Source organism: Cornus florida, unplaced genomic scaffold (assembly GCF_030987335.1).
Source record: "Cornus florida cultivar Cherokee Brave unplaced genomic scaffold, ASM3098733v1 CherokeeBrave_3.0.0_Hap2_Chr04, whole genome shotgun sequence".
Taxonomy (NCBI): domain Eukaryota; kingdom Viridiplantae; phylum Streptophyta; class Magnoliopsida; order Cornales; family Cornaceae; genus Cornus; species Cornus florida.
The window spans coordinates 75,310,596-75,328,075 of record NW_026775574.1 but is presented as its reverse complement, the minus strand read 5'-3'; the positions used below and the strand labels follow the sequence as shown (position 1 = coordinate 75,328,075).

General features: G+C 34.2%; 1 protein-coding gene across 1 annotated transcript; it reads right to left on the bottom strand.

Moving 5' to 3' along the window:
• Positions 1-9,986: 9,986 nt before the first annotated feature.
• LOC132303556 (putative pentatricopeptide repeat-containing protein At1g12700, mitochondrial) lies at positions 9,987-17,009 on the bottom strand. The gene is made up of 5 exons (XM_059800862.1): positions 14,302-17,009; positions 13,163-13,258; positions 12,942-13,060; positions 10,840-10,983; positions 9,987-10,744 (listed from the first exon to the last, which is right to left on the bottom strand). Exon 1 carries the CDS (start codon positions 16,633-16,635, stop codon positions 14,320-14,322), a length of 2,316 nt encoding a protein of 771 aa, XP_059656845.1. The 5' UTR covers positions 16,636-17,009; the 3' UTR covers positions 9,987-10,744; positions 10,840-10,983; positions 12,942-13,060; positions 13,163-13,258; positions 14,302-14,319.
• Between the last annotated feature and the right edge of the window lie 471 nt (positions 17,010-17,480).

The following is a 17,480-nucleotide window of genomic DNA, read 5'->3' as shown; positions in this document are numbered from 1 at the left end:
CTTTGATAAATGCGAGCATTTTTACTTGTGTAGTTCTTATAAAGATAAGACATTGGGAGCACAGTAGGTTAAGTTTAATATTTTTACCATAATTTTACAATGATTTCAGGTGCAGCCACATTTTAATTCATTCACTCATTCTCGATTTTCTTTCTCATCCTTGCACCAAAAGAATGAAAATAAATTTGCAAGACAAGATTTATAATTAGGATTTGTTTGCCATGTGATGTGTTTTAGGCATTATATTTTTGGTCAATATCAAATCAACCGTTTTATTGTAGGAGTGTTTTGGGTAGAAATCGGAACCATGTTTGATAACGAAAATTTATTTTGAGAAATTCAAAAATTTGCTTTAATTCCTCTACCACAATATCAAAACACACAATATCACTAATTTAGTGATATGAATTTTAGCCAAAAAATCTAATATGTTATGAACTATTCCAAACTAATACCATTAGCAGTCGTCCCAAACATGATAAGAACCGAAATTTAAATATAAAAATTGTTGGGATTTATATGCCCTGGCATAGCAAATTCCTATCTGGATTATAGTGAGATATGTTCTTGACATATCTGAAATATTTATGATTTATATAATTGGTGAATTCAATGTATTATGTTTCGATTCACTATGAAATTGATAATGTCCATGTAATTACAAGAAATATTTATATATATGTATGTGATGGCAATCAATACATGATATATAAATAGTAATTATAAATTGTTCATAGTCGGTAATTATGGATGGACTCATAATTAATTAAGACTTTAACTGGATCCGCGTTAGGTTGAGATATATTGCGAGAGCCGGCGTATGCAATTACTCCCTATCACCGTCATGGCATTTGACTCTTAAGCATGAGAAAAGTATAGACTCTTTTATTAATTAATAATTACTTTGATTTATTCGGCGGATTCTTCGGGATCCTTAGACCGATACTTTGGGTAGTTATGTAATTAATAGTTAGAGGGTTATATTTTCAATATTTGCATCATTGCTACTTGTATTTATTTTGTATTGATTATGGTTGATCACAAAGTAAATTCGAAGGCCTTCGTATGTTTTTAGACAAAATGATTTATTATATATTTATTTATTTAAATTATTATTTTTGTCAAACAAATGTTTTATTGTGATCGAGTCAGAAATAATCAGAGGTACCAAAATAGATATATTAATTAAGTAGTCGGATTGATGGCTTTATTTATCCGATAACTAATTATGCATAGAGGGGTCAAAGTGCAATATTGACTTAGAGGTTATTTATTATTTAATTGGAGTTCAATTAATTTCTTTTAGTGGAGTAGAAATTAATTTATGAATTAATTGAATTGGGTCCATGGACCGGGCCAATTATTAATTCATTGTAGCCAATAAAATAATAGGCCCAATGGATTCTCACTCATAGCCCAACTTGATATTGGAATCATATTAGATTTGAGACATATGAATTAGAGATGGAGAAGGATTTGTTGTTTCCTTTTCTTTATTTTTATGTTGCCTATAAATATACATGGTCTATGTATATTTTAGGGGGTGATTTTGAATGAGCAAGAAAAAGGAATTTATTTTCTCTCTCTAGAAAATTAGGATTTATGTTCTCATCTAATGGAGGCTCCCACAAGCCTAGTTTTCCAAGGTCATTTATGGAGGCTTATGAGTGATTCCTAAAGGCTAAACAATTACCAAGAAGATGGAGATCCAAGAAGAAGGCATCTTTCTAAGGGATCTACAATAAGTGAGAACATTCACTTTAGAGGAGAAATCTAAGGTTTACTCAAACCTTGATGTAAGTATTCAATTTTTTAATTGAATGATACATCATGTTTTATTTTTGCACAAAACTTGTCTCTATGTAATGAATCAAGATCTATGAATTTAAATCCCTCAAAAAGTTTTTAAAACTAGCACGTTTCCCAACAGTGGTATCAGAGCATGGTTTGATTCATTACTAGAGATCATGATTTTATGAAATTCTTCATTCATGGATCCAATTTTGATATGCATATATATATTTATTTATTAATGTATGTTGATGTATGAATTAATATATTGATATATATTGATACATGATGATGTGTGTTTGGGCCATGGATGAAGCTTATAGGTTAATTGAATGTAATTAAGGCTTTGATTTAGCCGTTTGAACGTTCAATGATGAAATTTAATTTTTCCCATTGTATTTCAAATTGTAAATTTATTTAAAGTCATGTAATATTCATCAAAGGGTGCTATGAAGCTTCAAGAAGGTCTAAGAGGATTAAATTAGGCTTCAGGAATTTTCTGGGATTTTTTAGCAATTTTTCGGAATTTTTCTGGAATTTTTTAAGGCTTAATTTAATTTCTGAAATTTTGTATTTAATTTCTGGAATTATTACGGCGATTTTCCGGCGACCGGAGTACCGTCAGCGGCAAGTGCAGTCACCGGAGTAAGGCTGCTGATCCGGTGCAATGAGGTGCACCAAGATTCCATGCAAAAGGATTCAGTGTGGACGCGCCTACAGGGCGCTCCAACATTGGCCAACAAGTTGGCGCGTGAGGACCACGCGCCAGCCAAAGGCTTAAGTTCAGCCATCTGGCGCGTGCACTGCACGCGCCAGACAATATGTTTATAAATCAGGCGCGTGTGGACCACGCGCCTGCTAGTTCCAGCGCCACATGGCGCGTGGCAGCGCGTGCCACGCGCTGCCAGTGTCTTCTCGCGCGTGCAGGCGCGTGGAGAAGCTTTGGGGCACGTGGGGCTGCTGGGAACAAGTTTTTACTGGCTGCAGGTGCTGTTTTGCTTTTCCAGGTGTTGTTTTGACCAATCCTGACGCGTACAAGCCTCCGCAAGTGTACGCAAGCTAATGAAGGACCTCCAGACTCAATAGTTAGAGCATTTAAATGTTAAAAGCTGATTCCATTGGCCGTTTTTATTTGTTTTGTCTGTTATTTAATTATTGATGTGATGCATGAAATAATTAATTGCTGATTATTATTGTTCATGCATTGGATCCATGATATTTAATTAAATGACTTGATTTATATTAATTAAATTATGAAAATTAATTGGATTTGATTACTAATTAATTTGAGGGCACTTATTGGGAAACGAAAAATTATTTTTGTAAATTATTTTTAAAGTGTGCTTCAAATTAAATATTAGTGAATCATTTAAAGTCCAAATATTTTCTAAATTTAATTGGATTAAAATCAAGACGTTTTGCATGCATTATATCATGTAAATGAATAAAATGAAAACCCTAATTAGGAATGATTAACAATTGAGTGGGAGCGGGGATTTTTATACATTGCCCCATGGCCTTCGTTATTAACACCATTGTAATTAGATTTTCAAAAATAAGGCCCTACGCATGATTTGAAGAGTCTTAATATTACAAGAATGGTTGTCTCATGAAAATTAAAATATTAAATGTTCATTGTAATTCGATCTTTAAAAATAAGGCCCTACGCATGATTTAAAGAGTCTAGATTATAATGGCAAGATATTTAATGCTTTATTTTTCATTAGAGTATTAATAACGTTACACACTCAATCTAAAATCAATAGTGTTAGCTCCCCAACCGAGTGGTCTATACTAGGTGATTTTAGAAAGGCTAAACATAATCGGAAATCATTTCATAAAGATAGACAATGCATTGTCTTAAGAGATATGGAGATGATGGGATATGCCCGCCAATAGTAATAATGAACTTCGCCAACCGAATAAGTTATTGGCGTATTGGTTATTCGATTTTTCATGCAGTGGTTAAGGGACCCACATATTATTATTTTAATGGAAGTGCTCACCTAATAACAAATGAATCTCTACAATAGTAATAATGAACTCCTCCAACAGGATAAGTTATTGACGTATTGATTGGTTGATTTATTATGCTACAGAGTTGAGGGACCCGCATTAATTAAAAGGGATTGTTCACCAATAATAATAATGATCTCTTGTTCGAATGAGATTTATTATATTATGTGGTTAACAAACTCATTTTAATTTTAAATATGCGTGACAGTATTAATAATTCACCTGACATATTGTATGAATGCATTTATATTCAGATTAATTATGTATAATCCAGTTTATCTACTTGCTTACATATTCAATGTAACTGGACCTCATTTATAATGACTGGAAAAAGAACTTAGATATTTTATTCACAACGTAAGGGTACAAAATGTATTGAATACTCCTATACCTAATTCCTTTACTTTAAGATACTTAATGAGATGTTTTAGTGAGATTAGATAGGGCGTATGCCTACGTACTATGTCAGACTTGAACAATATCAAGATAGCCTAAGGAACTCCAGTATGAAATCGAATTTTGGAAAATGATTGTTTATTATTTAAAAATTAGCTGGAGATCAAAAGGGCTGACTTGAGTGGTAAGTTTCAAGTTGACATGATTATTGCCTTGTTACCAAACTCGTTCGACTCTGTTAGAGTGAACTAAATAAGGAATCAGTTTGAGTTCACACTCGCTGATATTCTTATCGAATTGGTAACAGATGAAGGTATAATCAAGAGTATGGGCGTTCCTATCAATCTAACCTAGTCTATACCATCTTCTTCTAGGCCCAAGTGGACGGGCAAAGCAAAGAAGAAGGATGATAATAGGACTAGGCTAGCACAAAACATGGGTATTCAAAAAGGTTAAAGGGAATTAGGCAGTGTATGTTGAGGGCGAAGAAAATTGTTTCTTTTGTCGCTAACTAAAACACTAAAGGACGAACTGTGTAAGCAATGACGTGGCATAGGAAAATATATATTTAATCGTTGAGCCATGTTATGTGGTTACGTCTATTAATTCCTGATGGATAGATTCTGGAGCCACTAAACATGTTTGCAATCTATTGTAAGGATTTCAGGAATCCAGAAGCCTTGATGATATGGATATATATTTATCTTTTGACCTGATGCCAAGGTTGTAGTTAAGTCAATGGGAGTATTACATCTGAAATTAGAGAGTATGAGGATATTAGTATTAGAGAACTATCTTTATGCACAGAAGTGAAATGCAATCTCATTCTTATTTCACTTTTGGTTTATAAAAACTGTGTTGTTATTTTGTAAAACTGGTTTTATAAAATTGAATAGATATGCGATTGCTTCTGGTGCATTGAAAGATGGTTAATATACTATAATCACAAACTCTTAAGATTTGCAGGATGTAGAAACTAATGTTGCATCTTCTAGATTGAATGTTAAGAGAAAAATTGTTATTCCTGACTCATTGTATTTTTAATGTCTATTTTTGGGTTGTTATCAATCAAAATGAGATTCAAAGATTGGTCAAAGAAGGTTAATTACCTAGTGAGGCAGGGGAGCCTAAACCAAACTTGTGAACCCTGTTTTGAAGGATAGATAACTCTTAGGGCTTAATTAGCCAGATGAAATAGACATAAAGGACAATTGGAGTCGGTACACATTGACACGTGTGGTCTTATGAACATCCAAGCAAGATTACTCACGTTTTGGATAAGTTTATCTGATGCAACACAAGTCTTAAACTCTTGGTATTTTCTGAGAAGGTTAAGACTGATGTGGAACACATATTAGGTAAACTTATCAAGACACTTCGATCTGATCGAGGATATGAGTATTTCTTGGGATAGTGCAAAGACTATATGGTCAATGAGGGTATTATGTACCAGTTTTCCGCAATTGACGCTAAATGTATTTAGGTGTCATATAGGAATAACAGAATTCCACTTAACATGGTTAGATCTATGATCAGCTATGTTACATTATCTCTTTCATTTAAGAGTTTAGCGTTAATGACATCGATGCGCATTATGAACTGCATTCCATCTTAGTCTGTCTCAAAGATACCGTTGAGCTGTGTTTTTTTACTAAATATTAGTTTGAATCATATGCACATATGGGGTAGTCTTGCACATGTGCGCTTGATATAGACAAATAAGTTAGAAGCAGATCATAGGCATGCTAGATTTGATAGCTACTCTAAATGTCACTAGGATGGATTATTTTATGATCTCAAAGATAAAAGTTGATTGTTTTCACTCACTATTTATCTATAGGAGAATCATATTATGAATCACATACCTAATAGCATAATGTTAGAGAATTTGGTATGAGTACCAGATGTACCACATGTGAACACACTTATTATAGAGATTGAGAATAATATATGAATTCCCTATTGATGCGTTAGCATCATCTACTACACAGATTCTTGCATCGGTACATTGATGTAGTGGGAGGATTATCATCCAATTCGACAGAATCATGTTTTTAGGTGAGACCATTATGGACATCCCTGTTAAACATGAGTTGGACCCAGTAAGCTACACGGAAGCGTGAACCGATGTGGATACAGATCGTTTTGGTGAGTTACTATGAAATCAGAGTTGGAATCTATAAATTCTAATAAATTCTGGGATCTTGTAGAACTTTCTAGTAGGGTGATTCCTATGGAAGGCAAGTTAATCTATAAAAAGATACCAGAAGATTTCTTAGTGAATAAATCATGAGTGTACAAGGGAATGTTATTATTTTTTTAATTCTATATATATTGATGACATCCTACTCATTTAGAATGATGTGGAAGTTTTGTCATCAATAAAGAGGTAGTTGTTCAATTACTTTTAAATGAAGGATTTTCAGGATGTAAGCTAGATTCCTAGGATCAAGCTTTTGCAAGATCAGGTTAAAAGGAAAATAGGCTTATCTTAATAATCCTACATTGATAAAGTTTTAACCAAGTTTGGTATGCATAACTCAAAGAATGAGTTTTTGCTTTATTGATATGGTTGGCTCTCTCTAGTAAGTAGTTTTTCAAGACTATCAAATGAGATTGAGCAAATGAGACTGGAACAATATGTTTCGGCATATGAGAGTCTCATATATGCCATGGTCTATACCAAACAGGACATCCGCTACATAGTAGGGATAGTCAGTAGAGATCAGTCCAATACTGGACTTGACAACTGGTTTATTGTAAAAAATATCATTAAGTACCTAAGGAGAACCAATGATATCATATTCATTTATGGATGTGATGATATGGTCCTAGTCAGGTATGCTAGTTCTGATTTTCAATCAGAAGTAGATACTATGAGGTTCATGACTTAGTGTATGTTCACTTAATGGAAGGGAGATCAGTTGGTAGATTGTTAAGCAGATTTCAACTGCTGACTCAAACCTGTAGGTGGAATATATTGCAGCCTTAAAGGCGGCAAAGGAAGCCTATTAGTTTGATTTCACTGATTTAGAGGTTGTGGAGTATACTAGCCTGCCTATTGAGCTATGTTGTGACAATAGTGCAGAAGTAGTCCAAACCAATGACCCAAGGTTCCATAGAGGAACAAGATACACTGAGAGGAAGTATCATGTTCTACATGATATTGTCCGGCAAGAAAATGCACTTGTAGTTAGAACATTGCATTGGAACACAGCTTTATTGATCCATTATCAAAGGTGTCATTGATCAATAGTTTTGATCATCATCTGGATAACATTGGAGTTAGGTGCAATTTGAATTGGCTATGAGGGCAAGTGGGAGCTGTTGGGATTTATATGCCCTGGCATAGCAAATTCCTATCTGGATTATAGTGACATATGTTCCTGACATATTTGAAATATTTATGATTTATATAATTGGTGAATTCAATGTATTATGTTTCGATTCATTATGAAATTGATAATGTCCATGTAATTACAAGAAATATTTATATATATGTATGTGATGGCAATCAATGCATGATATATAAATAGTAATTATAAATTGTTCATAGTCGGTAATTATGGATGGACTCATAATTAATTAAGACTTGAACTGAATCCGCGTTAGGTTGAGATATATTGCGAGAGCCGTTGTATGCAATTACTCCCTATCACCGTCATGGCATTTGACTCTTAAGCATGAGAAAAGTATAGACTCTTTTATTAATTAATAATTACTTTGATTTGTTCAGCGGATTCTTCGGGATCCTTAGACCGACACTTTGGGTAGTTATGTAATTAATAGTTAGAGGGTTATATTTTCAATATTTGCATCATTGTTACTTGTATTTATTTTGTATTGATTATGGTTGATCACAAAGTAAATTCGAAGGCCTTCGTATGTTTTTAGACAAAATGATTTATTATATATTTATTTATTTAAATTATTATTTTTGTCAAACAAATGTTTTATTGTGATCGAGTCAGAAATAATCAGAGGTACCAAAATAGATATATTAATTAAGTAGTCGGATTGATGGCTTTATTTATCTGATAACTAATTATGCATAGAGGGGTCAAAGTGCAATATTGACTTAGAGGTTATTTATTATTTAATTGGAGTTCAATTAATTTCTTTTAGTGGAATAGAAATTAATTTATGAATTAATTGAATTGGGTCCATGGACCGGGCCAATTATTAATTCATTGTAGCCAATAAAATAATAGGCCCAATGGATTCTCACTCATAGCCCAACTTGATATTGGAATCATATTAGATTTGAGACATATGAATTAGAGATGGAGAAGGATTTGTTGTTTCCTTTTCTTTATTTTTATGTTGCCTATAAATATACATGGTCTATGTATATTTTAGGGGGTGATTTTGAATGAGCAAGAAAAGGGAATTTATTTTCTCTCTCTAGAAAATTAGGGTTTATGTTCTCATCTAATGGAGGCTCCCACAAGCCTAGTTTTCCAAGGTCATTCATGGAGGCTTATGAGTGATTCCTAAAGGCAAAACAATTACCAAGAAGATGATCTTGCTAAGGGATCTACAATAAGTGAGAACATTCACTTTAGAGGAGAGATCTAAGGTTTACTCAAATCTTGATGTAAGTATTCAATCTTTTAATTGAATGATACATCATGTTTTATTTTTGCACAAAACTTGTCTCTATGTAATGAATCAAGATTTATGAATTTAAATCCCTCAAAAAGTTTTTAAAACTAGCACGTTTCCCAATAAAAATAATATCATAACACATGTCAAACAGGTCCTTAGAAACTCCATGTTAAAAATTAAATTTGCATGACAAGTTTTATAATTAGTTTGCAATTCCATGTCAACGGGAAACATCATAATGTCACCAATGCATTGAAATAGGATTAAAGGTTATGTTTGGAAAGAGGTCCAATATTATTATTATTATTATGATGGTAAATTACACCATTTTTTTTTTGAATTTTGAAAAAATTATACACAGGTAAAACGTTCAAATTTTATTACTTTGACCTCCTCTGAGTTTGTTCATCATGCCATAAGGTGACTTTGAGAGTGAAAGTCAGTCTTGCCCTTTATATCATAATAACATACGGAATATTTTATTGCATTTTATGACAAAATTGTCATTATATAAATTGAGTACACACCAAATCTAAGCAAAAAAAGAGATTGTTTCTTCATATTCTCATGTTTTTATTTTAGAGGCATTGCCTAGTGCAAAATAAAAACTAAGATTGAAAATATGACATACAGATTGGCCCTGGATAATGAAAAATAAGCAAATAAGCTCAACTCTGATTCAACTGCTGTCTAATCATGTTTTAAGTCAAAAACGAGAGGAAATAAAATGTAGTCTTCTTCTTTTTTTTTTTGGCTGCTGCAAGCTGGTTTCAACTTTCAGAAAATATGACATACAGATTGGCCCTGGATAATGAAAAATAAGCAAATAAGCTCAACTCTGATTCAACTGCTGTCTAATCATGTTTTAAGTCAAAAACGAGAGGAAATAAAATGTAGTCTTCTTCTTTTTTTTTTTGGCTGCTGCAAGCTGGTTTCAACTTTCAGGCCAGACAAATAAACACGAAAGACAAGGCATGCTTTGTAACTTTGAAAACTGTTCGACACTCATAAAATAGAGAATAGTTTTTAAAAAATTATAAAAAATTATTCTTTAAAAAATAGGCATTTTTTAAAATTGAATTTTCACAAAATAGTTTTCAGAAAACTGAACTAAGCAAAGTTTTTTGTACCGTTTTATGTTTTCAATTTTCTGAGAACAAAAAACTGTTTCATAGTTACAACTGGATACAAGACTAGGTTGGTGGTAAAAATAAAGTTTAAGATAGTATTTGATGACACATTAAAGTTCAATTGAGCTTTTCACCTATTGTGAAAAGGTCAAAAAAAAAAAAAAAAAAAAGAAAAAGAAAAAGGAATTAACAACTTGGGCAAATGTTGATATATTTATATATTTTCCCTCAACATTAGCCCAAATTGTTAATTCATATATATATTTATTCCCTCACATTAGCCCAAGTTGTTAATTCCTTTATATATATATATATATATATCCCATGCGAGGTTGAGTTGCTTACCCACTAAAATTCTTAAGTTTCTAACAACCTGCAAAATATGCTTACACAAAACTGTTCCGAAAAGCTTAAATCAACAAAAACCTTTGTACCAACAATGCCAAATTTGTTATTTTAATGGGAAGGGTCAGCCATGCCTCCACAAAGTAGGTATTCTTTGGAAAGGAAAAAGAAGAGAAAAAGATCTTTGGCCTGAAGTAATATACTGGGGAAGACACTACCTTAGACCACAGCCTGATGCCCGTATTTGGCAAGTCATACATAGCCTGCAGAATAGAAAGTGTCTGAAAGTTCCACAGATTAATATCCAGCTCCTTACTCAGTTGATCCAACCAAATTGAACCCCACATGCTGCAATCATCGGAAATCTTTGTGGAAGTAAACCAGATAGGATATCCAAGGTAGTCGATTTTTGGGTACAAAATTGTACCAGACTTCCCACCTAGGCTACTTGAAATGAACTGAAGAATCAAATATAACAGGTTCATCAGGAGCTTTACTACAAATAAGAAACTCCAGAAGACAACAAGGGTACATTATATTCTTCTTCACATACCCTCAAGTTGTTGTAGGCTACGGCTGATGCTTGAAACCACAACTGGTTAATTAGTTTCGGCGCTACTACCCTGCATTCAACTTCGAGGCAGTCTGTATTTTTCCAGCATCTTTATTTGACCTTTCTGATGCACTTTCCGAAAACCTGTCACCAGGAGTAAATGAACGTGAGAAAGACACATCAGGCTCAAATTAAACTTTTTATTAGACTTCAACTGCTGGATGAAATTTAGTGATCGAGTAGCATTTAAGTATTATTTGACGTCAAAAAAGCTTGCATTGAACAAGAAACAAGCAAGTACACTGCAAGGGCATACAACTGACAAGAAGGGTTATTTTTCTATTCCAAAAGATAAATGATGAGATCATCACTCAAGCTTCTTGTATGAGGAATACTGGTCTGACCTAGTCAATCTAATTGAGATTTAGGTAGTAAAGCTGCTTTGAGTTTCTCTCCTAAAACTGTTTGTCAATGATTCCAAACTTCTACAGGTTTGTTTTAAGGGAGTTAGATCACGTGTAGCATTATATTGCTAATAGCGTGTATTATTGCTTATTTTCACATAATATTGTGCTCATGTGTCCTGATTATATCTTCTGTCAATGCAACAAATTTTCATTGATGTATTTTTGGAATCAGAGGTAAGAAGCAATACCAAAGGAGATGTAAGAACTCCAATAGAATAACTAATATCTAAGTAAGAGAAAGTGTGTGCCATGTAGTGAAGAATTTCTTTGTATGGCTAAAGCTATATAAGTATTGAAGCAAGTGCAATGTAGTGAAGAATTTCTCTAAGCATGTGCCAAGTACAACTTTTTTTTTCTTTGTATGAAGTAAGCACCTATTTATTTCTTTGTATGGCTAAAGCTATCTAAGCATGTGCCAAGTACAGAAATGACTCCCATGAATTTGTACTGAGATGTTGGAGTTAACCAAACCTCTCTCTCTCTCCCCCGCCTTTTGATCCTTTCTTCTCGGTAAGTACCACCTCCCAATGTGACTTGAGCCCACACCTGTCCCTAACTCTCTTCCTTTTCATCATAAAAACCATAAACCTACTTCATTCCACCTCTCCTTTGCTCGTCCCATGTTAATTTCAGCAACCTTTTCCCTAAGTTCCAGAGCATCTGTAACCTCAAACCTCATAAACTCTTCCATACATAAGCATTCCATCTCCATTTCTAAACCCAAATCATCAAAGCCCTACATCAACCTCACTCAAGAAAACACACGGGGTGAGATATAGGGCTCAGTTTGTCTTGTGCAGGGGATGGAATGTGAACAAAAGATGTGCATCTGAATACTCTGAGGTTTGAACAGTCTACTGTTTGAAAGAGAGTAAAACAGCGAAAGATAATGTGAATCATCAAATCCCTTGCCCATTGACCATCGATTGTAGGCAGACAATTTTTCCACCATATGCAATTCTATTTTTAACATGGCTACCGGTGCTTAATAATAGCAGAATTCCTGTTTCTTTTCCCAATTTGAATTCATCTTTGAACTTTTACCATCTGCATCCAGAAATCCTTGAAGAACAATGTTAAACCCGGGACACTGAATTTAATGCCAACATTTAGATTATAGTAAATGATACAAAAATCAAAATTTAAATATATCATAATGTTTGCAAAATGTAAGCAATCACTTGAAAGCAGAACTTTGAGTGGTAAAATACCCACGGCTGCACAGAATGCAACTTGCGGAGTTCAAGTATCAATTTGGTAAATTAATCCTTGTGAAGATACGTTTCAAATGATCATTTACAAACGATAACCGAATCATTGCAAAGATTCTGTTTATGGCCATTATGTAATATTATAACATCATTCTCAAAGAGAAGGTGGGAGAGTGCTGAGAACGATCTCGGACCATGGTAAGGTGTCATCAAGATTTCATAAGGAAAAAGAAAAGAAAAAGAAAGACACTATAGCAGGCATTGGTATCTAGATTTTACAACGAAGTATGCAAAATGACTAGCCTTTGTTAGTCATTTTCTTTCCCCATAAGAAATGAAGCAGAATTATCTGAATGGCAGATGTGGATGTTTGCAAAAGAGAACAAAATTAATAAATAATACAAAAATATATCAGGTTGCGTACCAAGGTGGCATTTGCGCACTTCCTGAAGCCATCCAATCCGCAGGCAACCAAAGTTGGCAGAATTCAAATTATCTGGCAATATAGCTTTATCGAAATAATCGCTATCCAGATCTCTGAGCCTGTTATAAGCAATGAAAGAGACAGCTGATTCATTATCTTCAAATATTATAGAAGGCACAGTTAACAAACTATGCACACTATTATTCAACCGAAAAAATTACCATTGTTCATTTCCGAACTGAGAAAAAATGGATATACTGATCCGCTACACAAGGTGACCATCTCAGCTCCATTCTGTGTAATAAAGATCCTTGAAACTGTACAAAAACAATCAGATCAACTTGCAATACATTTTAACATTGATGCATCTGGACAAGTGGTCCAACTTGTAATATGAAACATTAGAAGCTACAAGTTCAACAAGAGAGGAAAAAGAAGCAGTTTTGCATGATTTGTGATACTTCCACTTTGTAATGATGCTTGATACATTAAAACCTTCAGCAGCAATGACATTGCACCATTCGAGCTTTGAGAACATTTGGCATTACATCATTTAAAAAAAATTTGACCAGGTCGAAGTCATTAGGAATTACAAAATGAACAAAAGTTTCGAGATATGAGGGTTTTTTTTCCTTCTGTTTTTCTGTTTTCTTAGAGTGTTGTGTGTGTGTGGTGGGGGGGAAGAGCAAGAATGTGTAACGTCTGAACAGGGGAGACAACGAGCTTACGACACATAAAGAACTTTTGCTATTCTATAATAATAGTTCTTACATAATTCAATATTGCGACAGCAATTTGATAAATTAAAAGGTCACACAACAAAGGACAAATTCAGGTATTGTATTCTCATAATGAAAACATAGAATATAATCAGGAACTTCATGATAAATTCAGAATTACATCACACTTCGCAGTTGAAACAAAGTTGATATACAAAAGTGGAATATAAGCAATCGATTTGGGAACTGTTTCAAGCAGGCACAAACTGTAATATGGATTATTGACAGCTTTCGAAAAAGGGGAAAAAAATACATCACAATAGAAACAATCTCAGAAGTACCAACAATTATCCAGTTGTGTAATTAATGCCCTCATAGCTCGAGAGCCAATGGGACTTTCGAAAGAGAAAAAAAGGAAAAGAAAATGCATATGTTCATATTGAATTAAAAACTCAAAAGAGCAACAACCAGAACAATTTGATTATGCAAATAAAATTAGTTTCAGCCATTCACAATAAGAAAGGGAAGAATTATATGGAAATTAGACTGTTTAGGTAAGCAAGGACATAGAACGTACTAAAATAGCATTTAACAAATGGAAATATCATAATATTAAGAATAAAAATGGTCTGAATAGATACCATCTGGTCTTTGCTGAATCATTTCCTCTGCTTCCTTGCCTCAACCAAACCAGCGTCCATCCCTAGCACTAAAGTGGTAATTCTATCTGGAAAAATCCCCTCTTCCCTCATTTCTTTAAATACCTCATGAGCTCTATCCGGTTCTCCAAGTCTCAGATATGCAACAATGAGAACATTATAAGTGACAACATCAGGAGATATTTTCTTGATTCTCATCTCATCTACCAGCCCGTTGGCAATGTCCATCCGCCCAACTTTGCAATATCCATCAATTAAACAAGTATAAGTAACAACACTGGGAAAATGGCCTCTCCGCGGCATTTCATTGAACAATTCCTGAGCCTTCTTCATCTCTTTTATTCTACAAAACCCAGCTATAATTGATGTGTAAGAAATCTTGTCTGGATCTAAGCCCTTTTCAGTCATTTCCTTGAATAAATTATAGGCTTCATACATTTTACTCCTGGTGCAAAGTAGATTAATGAGAATTGTATATGAAACTGTGTCGGGAGTAACCCCCGCTCTTAACATTCTTGCATATAACATCAAGGCCTTCTTTGAATATGACTGTCTAGCAAAACCATCTATAAGGGTACTATGAATTACGATGCCAGGAAAAACATTAGTCTTAAGCATTAATGGGATAATTTCCCATGCTCTTTCTGACCTTCCTTCTTTGCAGAGCCTGTTAACAACTGCACCATAAGTAAATTCGTTGGGACAAATGCCTTGCTCCCTCATTTCATCCATAAATTGCAATGCTTCTTCCACGCGCCCTTCCCTACACCAACCATGAACAATAAAGTTGCAAGTGAAAGTATTGGGCAAAATACCTCCTTCAACCATGGTTCTGAAAATTTCCAAGGCTTTTTCTAAGGAGCCCATCTTGCAGTAACCATGAATCAGACTACCAAAATTTGAAGCATCAGGAGCCAAATTATTGCTGATCTTCTCCTCCAAAAGTTTATTGGCAGAATCCATTTCACCCTGCATGCAAAAACCATTTATTAATATGCCGTAAGCAGCCTGGTCATATTTATAACCAGAAGTCCCAAGATTATGAAACATGTCCAGTGAGATTTCCATCAGACCACTCTTACAGAAACCTTTTATGAGTGAGGTATAGGTAACAAGGGACGGTTTTATGTTACTGGCTTCCATTTCCTCAATTAAATTAAGACCTTTCTCAAGATTTTGGTTTTCACAGAACCCTTCAATCAAGATGCTATAGCTATATACATCTGGCGTAATTCCACAGCCCTTCATTTCTTCAAAAACCCTCAAAGCTTCATCTAGTTCACCTTTTATGCAAAACCCATGAATAATGGCATTGTAACAGTAACTGTTGAGAGACTGCTTATTATGTCTCAATTTCCGGATAAAGTCTAATGCGATCTCAACACATCCAATCCTACAAAGTCCATGAATATATGTACTGTATGTTACAACAGTTGGACTTTCCCCACTTCTCTCCATTTCTTCCAGAATATCAGTGGCCCGTTGAATATCTACATCTTCCCCACTAGGTCCTTTACAGTAAAAGTTCATCATAATGGTGTAGGTGCGAACATTAGGCAATGGACCAGAGTTCTTCATTTCCTCATATAAACTTAACAGATATTCCCCCCTGTTTGCTTCCATCAAACATTTAAGCAAGAAATTGCATGACATGATATTTGGTTTGAGCCCAGTGTTCTTAGCCTGTACAAACACATCGACTGCATTTTCTAGCATTTTATTTGCTGCAAAAACCTTCATTAGCACATCAAATACGACAACCGATCTTGTTGCATTATCAGGTGAATCTAATAAAGTCGGGAACAGCTCAAACAAATCTAAATTAAATCTTTTGTAGCAGGAAACAATATCTCTAAGCAAAGAATATACTTCCGAATGCATCCCTGCCAGTGCGAAAATATGTATAATGATTCTAAATGCAGTGGTTGAATGAGGAAATCCAAATTCAATTACGGCCCTCCCGAACCAAATTTCTCTTGCAGCATTCCATTCCAACGTTTTTAATACCTTAACCACAAAAGGATATAACTTGTGCTCTTTACGGATATATGGCATATTTTTTCTCTTTTCCCAGTAAATTTCACCGACATATGGCCTATTACTTTGAACAATATTCTCATTTGCTACACCAATTTGGACACATGAACTAGAATCAAACATTTGATCATCCAATGACAATGCTGAAGAAGCACTACGATACATTCTATAAACCCATCTTTCTTTGGGAATGATTTGATTTCGGACTAAACCCAATTCGAATAAACTCAAATAAATCAAACTAAATGGCCAATTTCTTGATAATAAGCACATACCCATGAAACACGAACAGAATTTGTAAAGTAATCAAACCCAACAAGAACTATCCCAACTCTTTGGGGTCGGTAAAACAAAAGGTGCTCCACCATTGCCGTCTATATAAGAACATGCCTTGGAGCTCAAATTCAAGCAATTAAACCAACTGATGATGAAGATTAAGAATACCCAAAATACGAATACAGACTATATGGCTTATTAAATGGTAGAAATCGAATAGTATGGAACTATGAAAATGATTGGTACCTCAGTCTGAGAAACTTGCACCAAAAGTAGCAATCTTGACCAGTAACTTCTGTCACCCGAGTAGAGAGAAAGTGGGTGTAGAGAGAGAAAGAGCACTTTGTGTTTGCTGAACCTACGGTGAACCGTCTCCCATTTTCCTGTGTTATTATGCTCTTTCTCTGCGTGCCTAAGTTTTCAGGGCTAAAGGTGGGCTAGGCTAACCTATGGCTCATGAGCACCGAATGTTGAATTTTAATGGGTTGAATTCAGACCCATACATAAGATTTATGGCCCAAAATTAGATTTGGATTTCACATAAAATTTGGAGCCCAAAGGTAAATTTAACAATCAAACTTCAGCTCGAGTCTTGCTCTCATTTAACCAAATGTACAAAATTTGCTCTAAAGTGGACAATAATCATGAATTTTAATGGGTTGAATTCAGACCCATACATAAGATTTATGGCCCAAAATTAAATTTGGATTTAACATAAAATTTGGAGCCCAAAGGTAAATTTAACAATCAAACTTCAGCTCGAGTCTTGCTCTCATTTAAACCAAATGTACAAAATTTGCTCTAAAGTGGACTATAAGCTAAGAAAAAAATGAATACCCATTAAATTT